The 17,493-nt window shown below is 37.3% G+C and overlaps 1 protein-coding gene across 1 annotated transcript; it reads right to left on the reverse strand.

Moving 5' to 3' along the window:
* Positions 1 to 3,461: 3,461 nt before the first annotated feature.
* Positions 3,462 to 17,456, reverse strand: LOC144633059 (uncharacterized). The gene is made up of 19 exons (XM_078491832.1): positions 17,084 to 17,456; positions 16,854 to 16,943; positions 11,328 to 11,405; positions 10,311 to 10,369; positions 8,771 to 8,823; positions 8,224 to 8,366; positions 7,814 to 7,900; positions 7,637 to 7,708; positions 7,468 to 7,523; positions 7,246 to 7,294; positions 6,911 to 6,985; positions 6,754 to 6,799; positions 6,549 to 6,579; positions 5,778 to 5,829; positions 5,387 to 5,459; positions 5,204 to 5,285; positions 4,632 to 4,708; positions 4,332 to 4,416; positions 3,462 to 3,778 (listed from the first exon to the last, which is right to left on the reverse strand). Exons 1-19 carry the CDS (start codon positions 17,261 to 17,263, stop codon positions 3,715 to 3,717), a joined length of 1,452 nt encoding a protein of 483 aa, XP_078347958.1. The 5' UTR covers positions 17,264 to 17,456; the 3' UTR covers positions 3,462 to 3,714.
* Positions 17,457 to 17,493: the final 37 nt, after the last annotated feature.

Here is a 17,493-nt window from a genome sequence, read left to right on the forward strand (position 1 = left end):
TTTAAAACAGCTGATTGGGATTACCGCTGGTCGATGAGATCGTTTAGGCGAAAGGCCAGCAACGCGTGCAAAGTCTAAGTCAAACGCTGCATAAAGGTGTATCATTCACTTTGAATTCTGCAGATTGCAACGGACAACGGACATTGGGAACTATGCAGAACCAGGAAAACAACCTCTTGGCTGTTGTAAGAATTTTAATTTTTAATTTTTAGGGTTGACAAGTCCTTCAAGATTGTGCAGCGTTTTATATTTGCACTGATCTGACAGAGTTAATGTGTGAAAGCAGTGACATTTATATGCCATTTATGTTTCTATGGAATATTTATAATGTAACGTGAGCGTTTTTTAATTGCAAACATCCTGGCCAAGTGGAGTGTGAGAGTGATCTCACACTTGCGCTTAAACTCACTACGAAAGTCGAGTTTAAGCACACTCCATCATAATGACCTACTATTACGCATACTGGATAACACCTTCTAAGTTTGCTCGTGGTTATCTTTACTTTGTTTTTATTTTTTATTCTTTTAACTATTTTTATGTTACTTTAAATTTACACACATATCCTTTTATTCACATAGTAAGTCGCTGTCCATATCATCAAAATTTTTCTAACAGAGAATTTATTTTGTCCATCATACAGATCATACGCGTGACTTTATCGCACAGTTGTGTGTGCGCTTGATTTGCTTCCTTTGCAAACCTCTCGCGAGTCGCGACGTTTTTTGTCCTTGTTTCTTAGATTTTGCAATCATTTGCGTCATACTTTAAGAGGCGCTAGATTGTGACATTCTGTTAGAAGTACTTGGGCCCTTCTTGGCTTGCTTTCTTGAGATTCTGACTTACAAATCTTTGTACGGCTTTAGCAAGATTTCCGCACAGAACCCAAACATTTATTATGCCACACAGTTCTTAGGCTCGATTTCCGCCGCCTCCTCGAGTCCGGTCTTTTTCCCGAAATGCGGCTGGAAATCGAGCCTACACAGTTCTTTGTTTGTTGGAAACAATGGCCAGAACAATAGAGAGCCTTTGGGACTTGATAAACTCAAGTACAGTATTTATTCGATTAAGTGCCCTGGGCGCTTATTAAATTTTTGGACCTTGAGAGAGGGGCGCTTATTCAAGGTGGGCGCTTATTGGAGGCTGGACGTTTAATAAATTAGCAAGTAGTAAGTTTATTTTGCAACAAAACAATAAATTATAACAAAACCCGAAGATGTAGCAGAATTTTTTTTTTTTTTTAAATTTTTTTTAAAATTTTAAAAAACCTCGGTCCTCGGGGTTTTTTTTTTTTCTCTGCCCCCTCGCAAACAAAAATGTCGTTTTTTTCCTTTATTTAATTTTTTTCCCCTCTCTTTTATTTTTTTAATCCTCTTTTAACCCTCTAATCTCCTTTTTTTTTCCCCCCCCCCCCCCTCCCAACCCAACCAAAAAAAACACCCCCCCAAAAAAACAACCAAGCACCAGTACCTTCTAAAGTCATCCTGCCACCCCTCCCACACTAAACGGTCAATCCCATATAGCATGGCTCTTCGACTTCGTAGAATCTGTTCAACGGAAGCCCTTTTCACCAAAAGAACAACAGCCCTCAAAGGACATTTAGTGAAAAGAGGATACGACCACCGCTTTGTCCAAGAGCAAATAAAGAAAGTCGTAGAAATCCCGAGAAGCAGAGCCTTAGAAACGTCCACCAAATCGAGGGAGAAAAACAGAATACCGTTTGTCGTAACATTCAACCCAATCCTTCCGGCCAACATATCTAAAGTCATTCGCAATAAAATCAACATTCTACATTCTTCCCAAAAATGCAGGGAAACTTTCCCTTCTCTTCCCTTGATATCCCACCGTAGATCGAAGAACTTACGTGACATCCTTGTTAGAGCCCAGCACCGCAAGCAACCCCCTAAGCCTCCTGGAGTATTCCGATGCAATAGAAGACGGTGTAAGACCTGCCCTTTTATCAAAGAAGGAACTAGCTCTTACACTTTCTACTCTACAAACGAACAACGTCAAATACAGCAGCACATATCATGCTATTCCTCCAACTTAATATACATGATGCAGTGTAATAAATGCAAGCTACAGTACATCGGAGAAACAAAACGTAAAGCAAGAAACCGATTCGGAGAACACAGACGTGCAATAGAAAAAGTAATTCGTAAACAGTCACTTGATCAACCCACCGCCGTTTCAGACCACTTCGCTCTCGCCGGACACTCAATGGACAACCTTGAATTCATCCCCATAGAACTCATAAACTCACATAGAGACAGCATCCGCAAAGCCACAGAAGCATTTTTAATTTCTAAAGGAAAAACACTTGAACCCTATGGCATGAATAGACGGGATGAAACTTGATATATTTTGTTTGTCAGTTGTATGCTATTTCTATCTTCTATCGTTATTTGTTTTGTTTTCTTATTATCAGCCTATCACGTACCGGTTTTTCATCTTAGTTTATTTAAATTTTGTAACCGTTTGTTTCCATACTCACTTAGCATTGTATGCCCCTGATGAAGGTTGGTTTTGTTCAACCGAAATATTGGGCCAAAATAAATTTATAACATCAGTCCCTAGCTGTTTGATCAGCCCTGCATTTAAAGTTTGTTTATTAAGTCTACTGCTGATCCTGATCTACACCAAGATCCGGCTACAATTTGCTCCTGTTTGTCAGAGTGGTCCTTGCATAGTTACAGAAGTCACTGGTAGTCTCTTAGTAGTACTTAGTCAATTTCAATCTCATTATGCACTAATCAATACTCCTCTTGCGCACTTACGGGGCGGGGCTTATTCGTAGGTGGGCGCTAATTCATCATGTCCAACGCGCGCTCATGGAATAATTAATTAGAACACGACCGCGCGCGCGTTGCTCTTTATAGGGACAATTTGGGTTAATTGTTATAAAGGTTAAACTATAGCAGTGTTCGAAACTATACATAAAGAACACAACCTGTTGTGTGTGACTTTTAGTGGATAAATACTGGATATAATTTGAAAACAAAAGATCTAATTATCATATTTTCTTTGTTTTCAGTGTTGACGAGTCCTTGAACAAGATTGTAGTGTCTATATTTGTACTGCCCCGAGTCAGTGTAAACGCGGCAATTGACATTTATAATGCAGTGTGAACGTACTTTATTGGAGTTGCAACTTTCTCGCGAAGAATATCTTTTTTCAAGTGAACTGCATACGTAATTTTATTAATGTGTGAAAAGTTATCTTCAAAACTCATGAAACTTATATGCTAACCGAAAAATCGAGTTTTGAATTAAAATTGAGTTTGAGTAGTCACCATGTTAATAAATGTTGTTTGTTTTCTATAAACACTTGTGTTCTCAATTATACTGGATATTTTATTTAACAAAGAGGATTTATATTTTGTAGTATCCACTCTATCGAACTCTTACCAATGTTTGACTGTATTTTAATCCAGAGGATAAAAAGGAACGCAGAGGAACAGAAGGTTAAAAAGACACTTTACAGTTTATTTACAACACTAAATTTACAAATACTTTTTACAAAAATACCCGCCGTTGAAAACGTACAAACTGCAAACTCGACATTTTTGTTGAAGGATGGACTTCACAGCGATTTTGACGGCATGAGAGTCTTTTTTTCAGTTCAAGACTACGTCTGTTGTCTAACTTTGAACGCTGGTACGGTAAGGAAAGTGGATACTTTGTGATATCTTGTATCAATGTCATTTCTTTGGCAGTGTCAGCTGTGTTCTGGGTGAAAGTGTTCTGCAGCAAATGCTCGAGCTTCAGCAATTCTTGAGCGGCTAAAAGATAAAAGAAGACAAAATGATATTAACAACACTTGTTTTATTTTTATCATTCTAAAAAACGGAAGAAACATTTAAAAGATGCGACCGCGCGCAATTACAGTGAAACAGTTGATTCGCTTTTGACATCTGTGAGTAGGTTTTCTTCACTGCTTGCATGGCCAATCAGAAATCGAATTAGTCCTGAGGGCGGAAAATTCTCGCACTTATACCGGTAAATTCCACGAATGCACGTGCTGCTGCTGCCGTCTTGATTGGCTAAGTATTTGGAAAGCTAACATAAAGATGCCAAAAGATAATAACAAAAACTTGAACGCGTGGAAATGCAGCCTATTCCAATAGAGAACCAAAAGGTCGCAAATCTATACCCAGCCCTGCAACCATAAAAATACATTTTTATGGTTGCAATTTTCATGTCGAAATGGGCAATGTTGTTTGTGCATTGTCTTACTAATGAATGTGAAGAACATTATCTAATTTTCGTTGTTTTCGCTTGGCCTACTGCTTGCCGTTTTCGAGAGACAAAACAATTTCACCCCTCTCCACTGACCTGCTGCACCGACTGCCGGGTCTCCCGTCCCCAGCTGTACCCGGTCGGGAAAAATTGGTCGAGTCTGGATCAAATATGGCCGCCCCTGAAAAAGCAACAAAAAATGGGTCATCGTTATAAACAAAAAAAAAAACGTAAGCACTTGTACATACACATATACACGTATATAGAACATTATCTAATTTTCGTTGTTTTCGCTTGGCCTACTGCTTGCTGTTTTCGAGAGACAAAACAATTTCAAAAAAAAAACGTATTTATATGTTGTTGGGGGAATTTAGAGTGCTACACGTGTTACCGTACCTGTTAACGGCCGGTCAAGTGGTCTGCTGTTTGACTCCACAGGCAAAGAATCAAACAGATTTTTTACCATACTAAACCTGGGAGAGATAAAAACCATACCAACAGTAAGTAAAAGATACCTCGAAAGGGCTAAAAACGAGTAAAAAGCCACAAAAACGGGCAGGTTTTTTTGACAGCGCCAGGTTAAGCAAAAAGCTTGAAAACATTCAGCTAACAAGATGTCTATCATCCTCGGAGACCCAGGGGCAGTTAGTGGGGCGAAACGAAGGAATAAACTGGGCAGAAATCGTAGCGACAACTTTTGTTAACTGCCCCTGGGTCTCCGAGGATGGATATCTATTGGAGCACACAATAGTATTTGATAATAAATCGAGGTGAAAGTGGGAAGAGGTTTTTTCACATTGGCACCAACTTTGTCACTCGCGATTATTCGCTTGACTTTCAAGAAAAAAGACGATTTACGGCCGTTCAAAAGTCAACAATGAGTCAACATTTGTTGAGATCTTGCGCTTTTACAAACCCCAAATTTAAATAAGAGTCAGTTTGGCGGAGAGAACAGCACTCTAACCCACCGTGAAGCGAAAGAAGCCTCAAAAGATGTCTGTTCAAGTTCTGTCGCTTTTATTTGTTCCTCGACTTGTTTTGCACTCAACACTTTGAAGAAAAAAATTGAAAGAGCACAGCGTTAAACTCAGTGAAGTCAGGACGCTTTTCTTACTTTTTACAGTAAGATGAATTGTGAATATACTAAGTACCTTGTGACGCAGTCATCGGTCTCATAGGAGGTGGAGCGCGTGACTGGCCTGTACTAGGTCTCTTGCGTGACACCTGTACGACAAAATGTACAATTCTTCTGTCAACAACAAGAAGGATCAAAAGGATTTTAGAAATCAAACTTTGTTAAAATTATTTCAAATCATTTTGCCAAAAACTTTTCGTGTCATGTTTACACTTCGTTCAAGGTAGCGAAAAAAAACCCCTGAGACCTGAAGTACTTTCCATTCGATCAAAAGTTTACTCGGGCGGTAGGAGCAATACCGTACATCCCTTTTACAATATAACAAGGAGTGATGAAAAGGAACAACAACCGCGGTCAATAGAAATTGAACAACGATAACTTTACAGATTTTATAAATGATAACTTACTTTATCAAGGATTTCCAAAGACATTAAGTTCTGAAATATCTGACGATGGCAACTGTGAAAAAGAACATCAGAAAACCACGAAAACAACTTAGGCATGTCAAAACTTGTGAATGTTCTGTCCCAAGATATTCTCCTTGCTTGTTGTCCTACATTTTTTTAAATGTCGGTTCTGAGAATTTGCTAGACATCAAGTTAAGATACCCTTATTGCAAGGGGACCCACGGGAAGAAGAATGAGAATATTTTACAGAAGGCGGCTGTGAACATTTTCGAAGCCGGAAGATCAAGAAGTTGTCAATCAGGCGACAGAAAGTACTTCAAGGATGCGATCACAGTTCCTTTGAAATGACGTTCTATTTTGGCTACATTCTGGTTATAAGCTCTGTGCTTATACAACTTCGTATGGGTTTTGGGTAGGCTTATAAACGGAGGGGCCTATCATCCAGGAGGGCTGATAAGCGGAATAAAAAAATGTTTTGAAACGAGCCACGGCAGTGATGATCGAAATATGTTTTAAAGTTAAAAAGTCATAATAAAGTAACATTTAGCCCTGTTCAGTTCTGTTATCCAGCAGAGACGGGCTTATATCCGGGGGGGGGGGGGTATAACCGGATGTATTTTTTGTTTCCAGGTAGACTGCCTATAACCAGGGGGGCTTATAAGCGGGGGCGGGGGTATATCCGAAATTTTACGGTATTTTAAACAACCACATGCCACCTCATGAAAATTAATGGGAAGTTGATGTGTCACATATTTATGCATAATGACTCACCCAAACATGTCACCAGATTCACAAGGATTTCCTGAATAAGAAACAGATAAGAATCATTGTTCAATGGTGTGTATGATACACTGTTTTTCCAACATCCTAAGTCTAACATTCTCTGGAGACTGAATGCTATCATTGATTTTTATTTAAAAGATAACGTTCCTACATCACAGGTAAGGAGGTTTGTAAATTTGAAACTGAGTATTACCTATCACAGTCAGCTCAACAAGTGTAGAAATACTTGACAATGCAAACTGAAATATGACACAGACGATATTAGTTCAAGGATTATATAATGTTAAATCAATAAATTGTAAACAATGCATATAATAAATGTAAATCAAAGTGACATTTTCAATAATCACCATTTCTTCTACTGTTGCTATGACATTGTTTGACAAATCCAGGATTTCCAGTGAAGGAAACTGGCTGGAAAAGGACTGCAAAACAGACAACACAATGACACAATAGGTAAATACTGTCATTAAATGTGAAGTAAGAAAAAATCATCGGCAAGAATTGAATTTCTTCTTAACTTTTGGTGCATTTAGAGGCAGAAAAGTGTGGTCTAGAATTAGAGCAGGCAAAGTAAATGTTCAGCTGACTGAAAAGTTTGCAAAACCAACAAAATGATAGAAGTTTGATTTGATTACTGACTGCTGCATTACGAATTTCACAAATATTTTCAGCTAAATCATACCTTCACTTCTGATATTTTGTTATTTGCTAGATACAACTCTTGTAGAGACCTGTTGAATCATTTAAAATCTCACCTCAGTATCTCATGGAAACAAAAACAACACAGTAGTTTGTGAGTCCTACTTCACTCCATTTTTATAAGCACTTAAAAGTATACACAAACTTACTCTTAGAATAGAACTGTTTCACATTCAAAAAAAAATATATATATTGTTTTCTTTACCTTAACTTTCCTAAGGACTCCATTGTAGCTATCTGATTATTTTCCACTCTTAAAACCTATTTTTAATAAAAATTAAACTAGTTTCAGATATAAAATGTATGCTGTGTTTAGAAAAATGTGGCGCATAAGAAGGGAGTGAGAACTGTTTTCCAATTGTCTTGATACTTACAGTTAGGTTAGAGAGACTCTTCAATCCAGATAAGTCTGAGACTTGATTTCTTGAAATATCCAGTTCCTGAATCTAAAAGAAAAATGGTGACAATCTTTTAAAAGAAGAGTTGACAACTTTTTTGAAATGTTACACAGAGTGCAAATAAAGACATAATGCTGTGTTTTTATTTCTTACCTTTTTGCATCTTCCTAGGTCAGGTATTTTGCTGATTTTGTTATTGGACAAATCAAGCTCCTCAAGTGCCGGGAGGGCATTTAAGGCCTAAAAACAGCACACAATATTTGTTTCAAATCATTTCTAGACACTTGACTGCTCTACAGCTCAAATAAATGCTAGAATATTATCACTCCACAAAAACAGTGATTAAACAACAAATACATGCTAGGTGCTTTCATTTGCCATTTGCCTATAACATATTAGATGACAAACACTTGTAAAACATCATAAGATGGGGGCGCTTGTTAGAATGGGGGCGCTTATTGACAAAAAAACATTTGAAGGGGGGGCGCTTATTGGAAGGAGGGTGCTAAATCAAATCATTACGGTACTTTTTAAATAATTTCACAACAAAAACAGCAACTTACAGAAATATCTGTGATGCTATTACAGCTAATGTCGAGCACAGTTATCTGTGAACAGCAGCCAATTTCCCTGTGTTCAATCTTGCACAACTGGTTGTTATCAAGTCTTAAAACTTTGAGTTTTCTCACATGTTGTAGACCTTTGCCTGGGAATAAATCAATAGAAGAAGAAACGTTACAAGTTCTACTCAGTAATTGATTATCAGCTGGTTTGAGTACACAGAAATCACACTCTTTACTAATAAACTTCAGCACTTAACACAAGTGGTAAACTACATAACCTGCTGTGCTAAAATAAAAAAAGTTGGCTTACTTACACTGTAGCTCATTTTGATTTGAGGATAAACAGATCAGACAATGTGGCGAAGAGAGAAAAGATATTAAAAAATAAATAAGGTAATCAACTCTGAATTTCTCCTTACAACATCAATACATTGTCAGGCAGACATGTGATGAGAATAAAGAAAATCATCAACTAGGGATTTTGGATTAAAATCATGAGCTTTAGGAAAAGAGGGTTCAGGGGTTTCTGGCTAAACATGAAACTTACCTATGCATTTTATTTTATTGTACTGTAGAAGGAGATTATTTAGCTCTTTACAACTGCAGACAGAAATAAAAAACAAGATTGAGCATCAACATTAACATGAACTTCATATCTTTAACCATTCACCGAACAAAACTTGACAACAAAAAATTAAAAAAAGTACTGACAACAAAAGTATAAAAAGTATCTAGTAACAATACTGGGGATATTACTACCAAAACAATCTTGGAGAATTTAATTCTCCAAGATTTGTTTGGTAATGATATCTCCAATCTAGCAATGAAAGTTCTTCCCTGCGTAAATTAAGGTGTGAATCACCCCAGTAGAGTAGAGCGCAGGAAATTACAATACATGTCACATATCCCTTATCACAGTCTAAATAACATTTTTTGTAAGCCTGACACTAAAACTGGCTGCAAGGGAGACTAACCACTTCCAGAGATAAGTTTCCCTAGTTAGTTATAATCCATCCTAAAACCCCAGCACTTAAACCCAGGATATTATGGTTACATTTACTTAAAGAAATATTATAGAAATAGACATCTTAAGGACAGTGCCTACTAATAATGAGGTATTTTTGCCCGGCCGATGACTATGCAAGAAATGTAAATGTTACCAATGGCTACTAAAATCCAAAAAGAAAATTGGGGGTAGCCGCGCAAATTTTCGAGATAATTACCGCTAGGTTTGAAAACTGGAAAAAATTTTCTTGCAAATTCCATTTGAAATTGGTTTTTCATGAACAAAATCAACATTAAATATAGCAATCTTTAAAACAACTAATAAATAAAGGCTTCAAAACTGCGTAATCCACGTTTTTATTTACAAAATAATTGTGTTTGAGCCATTTTTGATTCTAACAGCTCTCACTTGCACGGCCAGAAAATCGGCCTAAATTATTTTTCACTTAATGACAAATGACTTAAGTAGTACTTCCATTTTATAAAATAATAAGTAGGGGTCACCACGCGTTTTTAAAAGTTATACAAGTTCTTCTCAAATTTCTACGGAATCACTTTTGGGTCTGTTACATTTTTCCTATCCCCTCCCTTGCGAGTTAAATATTTTCATCTCGCGCAATTTCTTACGCGTACACTACGCCTTATGTAGTTAGCAGTTTGCTGGTTACGTTTGAGCGCTTAGCGATTTGTTTTTAACTGTTAATATTTTTTCAGAGAGGTTAGCGGTCAATGGTTACTGATATGTTGCTCTTCCGCTCTTCCCGCTGTTCTTGGCTTAGTATATGTCCATAAACTGGATTTCGTCGCAACAGAAAACTTTCTTGCCTTTTAGCCACGCGCTTGGTTGCGTAGTTGAATTCGTCATTTTGAGGAAGCAAAAGGGCGCGTGTGCAGTGTGATCGATGCATTGCGTGATGCGCAGAACAAGTGCGTAGTAACAATGGGAGGCACCGTTCTTAAGCATGCACTTAATAATTATACCCTCAATTGATAACCCATGTTTCAATATTAAACCATACTGATTATTTAGATAATTTTTTAATATCAATATTAATTTGTAATGCTAAAAAGTACTGGCTCACCGATCTAAACCACTGATTTCTGTAATCTCATTTGCATAAAGTTTCAGTTCTCGAAGATCCTAAAATGAGAAATATTCTTTTAAATGTATGCAATAACACCCTTGCTGATTTCATAAGTTTGCACCAGCAATTATTAACGACATGTGCACCCCATTTAGTGTTTGTGCTTTTAATGCATTTCATTAGTTTCGTTAACACTAGTGGTTAAGTGACTTGTTCTACCAGTGCTTGGGAAGCAGATGAACTCAGACCACTGGAAAAATCAGGCTTGACATGAAAAGGGTAATAGCTGTGGATTGAGAAACTACTAAGCCTATTGAAGGTTTTATTTACTCTCCCCTGGCCCACAGTATTTTTACTGGGTGTCCCCAATATAACAACCCTTTGGTACTCCTGAGTGGACAGATGTGCTTGCCCTCCAAGGGTTCAGTCAATTTCAGTTTGCAAACACAGCAGCAAAGCATTGTGGGCACAAATGGCAATTCAGTGATAATTTGATTAAAATGTGCTTCAAGTGAGAATATCTTACTGCCATTCTCCTCAGGCTTTTAGCCAGGATTTAAAAAGTGGGAGTCCAAACTTTTTATAAGGCCTGGCTTTGTCCCCAAAGGAGTGCCTGAGTGGCAAGCAAGGTGTTTTTCTGCAGTTATGGGGTCAGTGCAAAGGTATCTAAAGATTTCCAAAACTGCTAAAAAAAACTCTGTATACAATAATTATTCATATTAATTTTCTCTGAAAAGTGGCCGTCCATAGGACTCCTGGACTCCCACCTGGCTAAAAGCCTGATTCTCTACTTAGGGAATTTTATCCCAAACACTTAGTCAACCCTCCAAGTTTATTTTTTTCCTTAGTGGCCATGACTGCTCAAGTTTGGTTGCCAGTGAAAAAATCAATCCTTCTTCTCAATTTTAGTGGCCAGGCTGGAGATTTTGGTTCCAATTTAGTCGCCAGTTCCAAAATTTTCGTCGCCATGGCAACTAAAATGTTCTTTACTTGGAGGGATATTAGTTTACTTACACAGTTCTTCTCCAGATCACCAGGTGACACATGCTTGATTTTGTTGCATCCCAGATCAAGAATTTTCAGTTTTGGAAACTGTGTAATAGAATACAAGAGGCAAAAATAACAAATTTATTGAAACCTTCACCTTTTCATGTATGTATTTTGGTGTTGTTTTTGTTTTCGATTTATCCATGATATTGAAACAAGGGACACATTATAAAGACAAGTCCATAGCTTGGGACATCCTTGGAGACCCACAGGCAGATAAATCTATTGGCATAACACAAAGTTATATCAAGAGAAATTAACTTGACATAATTTAGTCAAGTGCTAGTTCAAAGTGAAGCAGACACTACTTGCAGCTGATCTCCAGTTGCACAAGTCCCACTGAGCTTAAGGACTGATATCAGAGGAGATTCTTGGCTTGCAACCACGTGACTTGTAAGGCGGCCATGCATGTTGGTGGACCCTGGGGGGTACTCCCATATATGGGCTATATAGGTATGTGCCGCCCGATAGGGTATGGTTTTTGAGGTTCCCAATCCTTAATAGGGTATCATTTTTAAGTCGTGAATGCAAAGAACGACTTATAGCGGACTGCTTCAATTAAATTTGTGTAAACTCCCTTGGTAACCTGGCAATTTTATATTAAGTTGAAATTAAGTTCAAAATGGCGGATGAACGTGAAGGGCTGGTTTCCCGAGTTGTAATGCAAACTTATGGATGTACATCAGGAGAATACGAATATTTTTTCCTTTCTGGAAGGAATTTTTCTAGTGAGGCCAGTGCTCGAATCCACATTTACACACAATGCAATGGAAAGGATGGCCAATGCAAGGAAGCAAGAAACTTGCACGCCGAACAATAGCTTATTTTGAAAGTCCGCGGATATGAAATTATCTTCCATTGAAATGCAATCAAATAGTGGGTAAGTAATAAATCACCCTAAATAAGGCAGTATTTTCCGCTACAAATTAGTCTCACTCAGCAAGATTAAACTGATGCGTTTGGAAACAATTAGAGATATCTATAGTTGGCTTGCTTTGTCTTTCGGTCGATCATTCATTTGCACGTTCGTCAAGTTTTTGTATCTCGTAATATTTTATATTCGTTGTCACACTCTCGTTAACGAAGTTCCCAAGTACATCTATCTCATGACTTAAAGTTAAATCAAAATTTCCTCTGGCATTCGTAGCTCATTAGGTAGCAAGCCTTATCATGTTATGTGAATGATAAATTTGCTCTGCTTTTGAAGGCAAAACTACATTTGTAAACACAGTATTATGCATCAAACCCTTACAATTATTTTTTCTTCATACACATGGTCTGTCAAAAAAGGGACATATTAGTTCAACTGTGGTAATTGTAGTTCTCCAGGGGTGTATCATTGCACTCAGGTAATTTTTTGCTTTGTCAACATCCACTGAGTGCTATGGGGTAGACATTCAAAGAAATACTGAGAGAGTACTATTGTTAGCAGCTATTAATTTTAACGATTTTTTCTGAGCAAGATTTAGCGACTATATAGGGATTTTCCAAAAACTTCAAAAAATAGTAAATATATCGTGTAAACCAGCTTTTACTGGCTGGTGATTAATATATGGCTAAGAAGAAAATAAATGTTCAGTAAAAGAAAAAGACTACCATATCTTGACATTGAATGAATATAAATTGCATTGCCTAAAAGAACAAAGTTACCAGTATCCATTTTTGTGTTCCATTAGGGTGGGAAGGGGGTACCGGGGAGGTACCGGGGTACTTGAAATTTGACCAAGACAAATTTTAGCAAGTACTAAATTAAGCGATTTTCGCCCAACTCACTAAAAGCGCTAAAATGTAATAGCCACTAATATAACAATAGTAACCTTAAGGTCGATTTCTGTACATGTCCTATGCCTCCCCCCCCTTATCTCAGCCAAAAAGGAACCTGGTTGCATGCCATGCTGATAAATAACAAATTGCTTACACTTAGATGGTTTGTTGTACGTGTTGTCCTACAGATTTATTTTAACAAGGCACGTAGAATTTTGAATTAATTTATAGATTTGCCAAAACAATATCCTGCAATACAACACATCACTGAACTCTGCATGGGGCTAGGCTGTCAAGAGGTGTGGGCTGGAATGAACATCCTCCTGCCGTAACGTTGTATGAAACACATGATCAGAAAAAGAATTTTATTTCAAATTTACTCTCATGAATATATTTTTCACAAACAGTGAATACTGCTCTCTATAAATTGACTTTTAGCAGACTGTACAGCTTGAAAAATAAAATATTTGGAGTTATTGTTATTGACTGCTGAAAACAAAGAGTAAAAGATAAACAAGCTTTAAGGTTCAGATCCTTTAATCCAACATGGCCACCAGATCTTTGCAGGATGGCTGGCAATGTATAGAGATTATTTAAAAATGAATTAATAAGGCTGATTAAAATGCATTGATGATTTTCGTGGCATGTAAAGGGGTAAAGTAAACTTTTTGGTTGCAAGTAAAGATACCAGAAAAGGAAATAAACAGCAGTTTTCATTTGTTACATGTATCACGCCTCTAAATTGAAAATAAATTATGTTGGCTTTACTGTTTCCTGCCAATTTCAATTCTTAGAAGTCACATGTATGAGGCATCTGTTAGTTTTTTTTAATTATTTGCCTTCTGTCACAGTGTCTGCCATTCTTTAACGGAGAAAAATGTATGTCGAATAATACCACTGTCCTATATAAAATGGCTGAGCTACCTGGTTATTAATTAAAGAACCCTTTAGCAAATGTGAAACAGTTTGGTGGAAAAAAATCCCTAGCTTCTTTCCATTACCAGCTTCGCAGCATCTTAAGGTACCTCATATCTTGTTACCACTATACGTGTCTCTCTCAGCATTAATTATTTTAAGCTCTGAAATAATCTTCACTTCTTAGCTGCTTAGCTAGAAGGCCTCGATGGACTACTGGATGGTTAGTTTTCAGTTAGAATATGGGGTTATTTATCACTTACCAGCTAGAATTTTAAACATGACTCAACTGTGACATACAGTACCGCTCAGAAATAAGCGTCCATCGTATACGCACCTTATACGCACATACGCACATACGCAGACGCATATACGCACATACGCAGACGCGCGTATGCAATGAAGCGTAAGCACATACGCAGTTCTTTGTTATTCATTGCTCTTGGTTCTTATTGTGTTGTATTGTTGGAGAAAACAAATAAAGTTTCTTTGCGAGAAAATTATAAAACAGCGTTGGTCGATCGAATGATAAAATCTTTATTACTTACCGAAAGTTCCAAGTTCATAATGGTATAAAACAGAGCGTTTCCAAACATTCACGGAAATATCTCGCTGACATCGAAAGCAGAATTCGCTGCAGATGTAAAATAACTGTTGCATATTTTCGACTCTTTGACCACATCAGGTTAAAGACGAGGAAGTTTCTTTAGGGTTGTTCTTTTTAACTTTAAGAAGAAACCGAGTTGGAGTTAGCTCGGTCCCGCCGAATTAGGACAAACATAACCTGCGATCAGGCAATCTTCGGACAAAACATGAAGCACGTGTGTAATGTCACGCGTACGAATTGTTTGTGTTATGACTTAAGACGCAAATATTAAACCTCAAAGTTCAATCTGTCATTTAGTTTTCTTTAGAAAAACGCAGTTAAATGTGTATGAAAGAATCTAAATCGGATACTTGCGTGCGGCGTTGTGTTACATTTATTTACGATGGAGTTTATTCGAAAGGTTTCAAATTACTTTTGACATATGCAAATTTTGACAACTTTTGGACTCTTTTAGCTGGGCCGCGTTAAAAAAAGCAAAATTTGTTTAACTCCTCTAAAGCTGTAATAACAATTGATGCCGTTATCTGTGTTAGTAATAAAGACAAGTTTCATTCAAGAAGAATTTAGGTTCTGGGAATTTTATGCTAAATTCACAAAAAAATAAAACAAGTTCATTTCAAGCTAGACGCGATGGCGCGTCACAAGTCTGCCTTTCAATTTATTCACGGAAGGCTTTACGGCTCCGATGTTTTTCATGTGGAATGTTTCGTTTGCCGACTTGAGTTTAGAGTTTAGAGTTTATGATGCGCCGTAAACATTGATCTTGTTTTTTAACATGTCTTACAACATAAACTTTTGGTCTCTTCACAAGGGTCGCACGTGCCGGCGAGACTGTTTATGAATTAATTGCCTATTGAAGGGACACGGCTTATATTAAGAAGCGAAAAAAATTATCTCTGGTTCTATTTTGCGTAAATGGGCGATTCAAACTGGAAAAGTGATTCCAATGAGTAGAAACTAAGTTCTATTAGAGTTTATATGATGCGCCGTCAACATTTATCATAAAGGTAAGGCCGGTAAGTCAAGTAACGAAAAAGTTATTTCTCCGTTTCTATTTTGCACAAATCAGCGATCTCTAAAAGAAGAAATAGCAAGCCATCAAAGAACAATAAACTATGGACAAAAGAAAAAACAATAAGCTTGCTCATACATACTGATGAGCATACGCGTATACAGAGTATACGCACATACGCATATACGCAGACGCATATACGCAGATACGCATACGCGCGTATGTGCAAAAGCATACGCGTTTTTCGCGTATGTTTTGGGACGCTTATTTGCAAACGGTACTGTATGTTAACAGATTTCATAGACAATTACAAAAAATGTTGTTTGTCAGCAGACATTTAAAATTTATTTTGGCTAATTCTGGGCTATCAGTTTATAATATACCACATTCACGACTTTGCTCATAGAGCCTTTGATTCTGTCTTTTGGCATTGTGTACCTGTTGTTATCCTTGGATAGGGTACTAGCTAAATTGTATCAGCCAAAACGTGTAGTGCGTAAACGCACAGCTAAACAACAAAGAATCAATCACATTATGATGGCATATTATTAAACTAGATTCAGTTCAGTATTCTATGCTTTTTTTTATTTATTTATTTATTTATTAATTTATTTATTACAACACAAAGAACACTACTTACAACACAAATACATACACTACTTGCAATGCTACTTACATGCTACTTGATGCTTAACTTCCAATGTTACAGAAACGTAATAAAGTTGACCCATTCACGCCATTTTTCGTTTTTGTTTTTCCCTTGAATAGGGTGTCATTTTTCGGGCTTGGGCCTTAAAAAGGGTATCAATTTTCTCTTTCTTCATCCTTAAATAGGGTCAGGGTTTAAGAACCTTGGCGGCACACCGCTATCCGAAAATTATTTGAGTACCCCCCTGCCCCCCCCCCCCCCTGGGTGGTGGACAAAACAATAAAAAAATTTTTTCACAGAATTTGCATGATAAAAGAGATTAATTCCCAGCGGAGGGAAACGCTTTGTTATTGTCCACCAGCATGGCCGCTGTGACATCAGCTGCAACCCAGCAAATTGCTTGGTACAAGAAATAAATATCACTGCGACGAAATGCAATATTGTTGTTGAAGTTACCGATGAAGCAACACATTCTCTTAACTGACTTAAAAAAGTGTACTCTTACCCGTTAGGAGAATTTATATTTCAAGCATGGACTATTCTCACCTCTTTCAAGTTTGGAACCTGTTCCAGAGCTTGTCCATTGAGGTTGATTTCAAAAACTCGCCCAAAATCACCTTCTTGACATCTTTCAAGCTGAGTACGCATGAAGAATGAAACAGCTATAATAATTATGTTTTGCAAAGGTGCCATGTCTGTCTGTCATTCAAGCTCAAACATTTTAGTCAGCTAAGCTATTTAAGGCTAAGCCTATATAGATATAACACTGTACTTACAATCTCCTGTACGCTTAACTTCCCTGACTCCCTCTCACTCGTCGAAGACTGGATTCGTTTCTCCTCTGATTGTTTTTTACTAGGTTTTCTTTGGGTAGGCGATGCAGATTTCGATTTCAATTTTTCAGCTGTCTTATTCTCAGAAAAACTTCGCTTCTGCGATCTCGACGAAGACAACATCAAGGCTGAATACTTCTGATGAGGCTGGATTTAATTCTGCCTCTCAGCTTTGCCTATTTTTTACGAAATAAAGAAGGCTAAATCATTTTCTTTTTGGAAATCGCAAACTACGTAGCCCTGTAGAAAGAAATGAGAAAAAAATATTTTCCTCCACTTTCCGACGCCATCTTGGATCAATAAATCCCACAATACTCTGAGAGCGTCTTGAATCTTCCCATGATGCATTGCAA

Source organism: Oculina patagonica, chromosome 12, assembly GCF_052425735.1.
Source record: "Oculina patagonica isolate OP01 chromosome 12, crgOcupat, whole genome shotgun sequence".
NCBI lineage: Eukaryota > Metazoa > Cnidaria > Anthozoa > Scleractinia > Oculinidae > Oculina > Oculina patagonica.

Excerpts from the sequence above, each read along its gene's own strand:
- LOC144633059 (XM_078491832.1), bottom strand. The coding sequence starts at position 17,263 with ATGTTGTCTTCGTCGAGATCGCAGAAGCGAAGTTTTTCTGAGAATAAG. Across the intron at positions 8,367-8,770 it reads CAATAAAATAAAATGCATAG|GCAAAGGTCTACAACATGTG; the intron begins GTAAGTTTCATG and ends ATTTATTCCCAG. Across the intron at positions 5,830-6,548 it reads GAATCTGGTGACATGTTTGG|TTGCCATCGTCAGATATTTC; the intron begins GTGAGTCATTAT and ends TCTTTTTCACAG.